Source organism: Scomber scombrus, chromosome 10 (assembly GCF_963691925.1).
Source record: "Scomber scombrus chromosome 10, fScoSco1.1, whole genome shotgun sequence".
In the NCBI taxonomy this organism is placed as follows: Eukaryota; Metazoa; Chordata; class Actinopteri; order Scombriformes; family Scombridae; genus Scomber; species Scomber scombrus.
The window spans coordinates 32,873,211-32,877,203 of record NC_084979.1 but is presented as its reverse complement, the minus strand read 5'-3'; the positions used below and the strand labels follow the sequence as shown (position 1 = coordinate 32,877,203).

At 45.1% G+C, this 3,993-nt stretch overlaps 1 protein-coding gene across 1 annotated transcript in view; it reads left to right on the top strand.

Moving 5' to 3' along the window:
* The first annotated feature begins 2,573 nt into the window (after nt 1-2,573).
* The window catches only part of LOC133987204 (IQ motif and SEC7 domain-containing protein 1-like), a 23,122-nt gene continuing 21,702 nt past the window's right edge, over nt 2,574-3,993 (top strand). Inside the window, exons 1-2 of the mRNA XM_062426490.1 lie at nt 2,574-2,620; nt 2,829-2,997. Of these exons, the coding sequence (XP_062282474.1) occupies nt 2,574-2,620; nt 2,829-2,997 (216 nt within the window). The remainder of the gene's footprint in view (nt 2,621-2,828; nt 2,998-3,993) is intronic.

The window sequence follows — 3,993 nt, the reverse complement described above, 5'->3', positions numbered from 1 at the left end:
CAGGGTTCGTGACTGATCATAACTGTGTTAATATTAAAATGTGTTACATCACAGAACTATCAGTGGATCTAAAACCTGGAACTTAATATAAAGCAGGTGGGTTTAATTAGCTCTATAAAGTTACACGGATGGTGAAATCTCACAGTTATCATAATGTTTTAATAAAGACTTATTGTCTGCTGGTTTATAGCAACTTTTATGAGAAAAAACGATGTCAGAGAATAGACACCTGTATATTTACATACACAACACATATGGAGAGAGAGAGACAGGGAGGGAGGGAGGGAGGGAGAGAGAGGGAGGGAGGGAGGGTTGACACACATGTAGTTGTTAGTAGCAACTCGTTGCCTCGGGGTTTGGTGCCTGTGAGTTTGGACGAAGCCACAGATACACAAACCATTCACTCACTCTCTCTCTCTCTCTCTCTCTCTCTCTATCTGTCTCTCTCTCCCTCCCTCCCTCCTTCCCTCTCTCTCTCTCTCTCTCTCTCACTAACACATATCCTCTCTCCTGTAATGTAGAGCGCTGTGAGCCTACAGGGCAGAGGAGCAGGATGGTTGCTGGTTCCAGTCCACCAGACGAGATGTAGAGTTTAATGGCAGCTTAGTTATCTGCTGTATAATCACACTGCTTCTCTAGTCGTCACCAACATGTTGAATTTAATATTGTGTTGTCACTGTAAACATTAACTGGGCGGCTGTGGATCAGGAAGTAGAGCGGTCGTCCACCAATTGAAAGATCGGTGGTTTGATTCCTCCAGTGTGTCCTTGGGCAAGACACTGCTACTGTTGCTATGCCAACGGTGTGTGAATGTTAGTCTCCTCCTGATGAGCATATATAGCGTGTTTTAGTTGTGTTGTCTTTCTTCAGAGAACAGACTCAAAGATGAATGAAAGTCACTTCGTCTGATCTTGATCTGCAATTTTTACACTTTCATACAGTTTGTGCAGAAATGAAACAAACTATATATTAATGAATCAGCTTCAGGTGATTGTAGCTGGAGTTTGTCACCTTTGAATCGAGCCAGCTGTTCATATTCATATTTAACATACAGTGCTTTCAATGTTCTCGTCTTATTCTCAGCAAGAAGGTTTGAAATGTTTCCCTTTGAAATTCAGTTATTGCATTTCTAACTGACGTCTAATCATGTGAGTCTGGGTCACATGATTACCATAGTAACCAGCGTCTATATGAGGTCACATGATAACCAGAGTAACCAGCAACTATATGAGGTCACATGATTACCATAGTAACCAGCGTCTATATGAGGTCACATGATAACCAGAGTAACCAGCAACTATATGAGGTCACATGATAACCATAGTAACCAGCAACTATATGAGGTCACATGATAACCATAGTAACCAGCGTCTATATGAGGTCACATGATAACCAGAGTAACCAGCAACTATATGAGGTCACATGATAACCATAGTAACCAGCGTCTATATGAGGTCACATGATAACCATAGTAACCAGCAACTATATGAGGTCACATGATAACCATAGTAACCAGCGTCTATATGAGGTCACATGATAACCAGAATAACCAGCGTCTATATGAGGTCACATGATAACCAGAGTAACCAGCAACTATATGAGGTCACATGATAACCATAGTAACCAGCGTCTATATGAGGTCACATGATAACCATAGTAACCAGCGTCTATATGAGGTCACATGATAACCATAGTAACCAGCGTCTATATGAGGTCACATGATAACCAGAGTAACCAGCAACTATATGAGGTCACATGATAACCATAGTAACCAGCGTCTATATGAGGTCACATGATAACCAGAGTAACCAGCAACTATATGAGGTCACATGATAACCATAGTAACCAGCATCTATATGAGGTCACATGATAACCAGAGTAACCAGCATCTATATGAGGTCACATGATAACCATAGTAACCAGCGTCATCACATGATAACCATAGTAACCAGCATCTATATGAGGTCACATGATAACCATAGTAACCAGCGTCATCACATGATAACCATAGTAACCAGCGTCTATATGAGGTCACATGATAACCATAGTAACCAGCGTCTATATGAGGTCACATGATAACCATAGTAACCAGCGTCTATATGAGGTCACATGATAACACCTGAGCAGCCGTCATGTGGTGAAGAAGCTCATGTGATACAGTGGAAAGTTCCTGAAGATCTGCAGGAGTCTGAAAGTCTGACGATTGGTAGACGTGCTGCGGGTTAAAGTTCGGAAACCCTCGTCGTCATGGTTACAATAACAACCACAGGGTTAAAACTTAGAGGACGATTGTAGTTACGCTTTTTTTTTAAACTGTCCCGACTCACGGTTGGAAACAGGAAACAGGAAGTCCACTGTTGGTTTAAAGCCTCCACCTCATCACTGCCCCACCTCACTGTTACTATGGTAACTAGATGGCAGCTGTCACTCAAAGTAACTGTAGCTCGTTTTTGGGGACTGATATTACGACCTGCCGACTTTCTGTAGAGCTGTTAAGTTATGTGTTAATATTTATGTGCTGGATGTTTGGGTTAGGGTTGGCTGCCAGTAAAGCTGTAACATGATAGCAGAGGATGGTTGGACACCACAAAGTCCCACCAGGCTTCAACGAAGGGAAACCGTACGAAAACTGGAAGAATGAAGTCGCAATTTAGACGACAGTTACGGAGCTTGAAAAGGACGAGCAAGCGCTCGCTCTGGTTTTGGCTCAGACGTTGCCTCACTTTCTTCTTGCAATAAAACAAACTTTAAATTTCTCTCTCTCTCTTTCTATCTCTGTCTATCTCTCTCTCTCTCTCTCTCTCTCTCTCTCTCTCTCTCTCTCTCAGTGTGGAGGGCGACCCTCAGTGTCCGGAGGCGCTCACTTTTTCTGATTCGTCCTTCGGCCATCCTCCTCCCTTCCATCGCTATAGCAACAGCCCACTCTCCAGCCCCTGTGACCCATACAGCTCGGCTTCCACCAGCGGGCCCCTGGGAGCCTCCCACACACACACACAGGTAAAGGTACAGAGGTACAGAGGTACAGGGGTACAGATACAGAGGTACAGAGGTACAGAGGTACAGAGGTACAGAGGTACAGAGGTACAGGTACAGAGGTACAGGTACAGGTACAGAGGTACAGAGGTACAGGTACAGAGGTACAGGTACAGGTACAGAGGTACAGAGGTACAGAGGTACAGAGGTACAGGTACAGAGGTACAGGTACAGGTACAGAGGTACAGAGGTACAGGTACAGAGGTACAGGGGTACAGAGGTACAGAGGTACAGGTACAGAGGTACAGAGGTACAGGTACAGAGGTACAGAGGCACAGAGGTACAGAGGTACAGGTACAGGTACAGAGGTACAGAGGTACAGAGGTACAGGTACAGAGGTACAGAGGTACAGAGGTACAGAGGTACAGGTACAGAGGTACAGAGGTACAGAGGTTCAGAGGTACAGAGGTACAGAGGTACAGAGGTACAGGTACAGAGGCACAGAGGTACAGAGGTACAGAGGTACAGAGGTACAGGTACAGAGGTACAGAGGTACAGAGGTACAGAGGTACAGAGGTACAGAGGTACAGGTACAGAGGTACAGAGGTACAGAGGTACAGAGGTACAGAGGTACAGAGGTACAGGTACAGAGGTACAGAGGTACAGAGGTACAGGTACAGAGGTACAGAGGTACAGAGGTACAGGTACAGAGGTACAGAGGTACAGGTACAGAGGTACAGAGGTACAGAGGTACAGGTACAGAGGTACAGAGGTACAGAGGTACAGAGGTACAGAGGTACAGGTACAGAGGTACAGAGGTACAGAGGTACAGGTACAGAGGTACAGAGGTACAGAGGCACAGAGGTACAGGTACAGGTACAGGTACAGAGGTACAGAGGTACAGAGGTACAGAGGTACAGAGGTACAGAGGTACAGAGGTACAGAGGTACAGGTACAGAGGTACAGAGGTACAGAGGCACAGAGGTACAGAGGTACAGAGGTACAGGTACAGAGGTACAG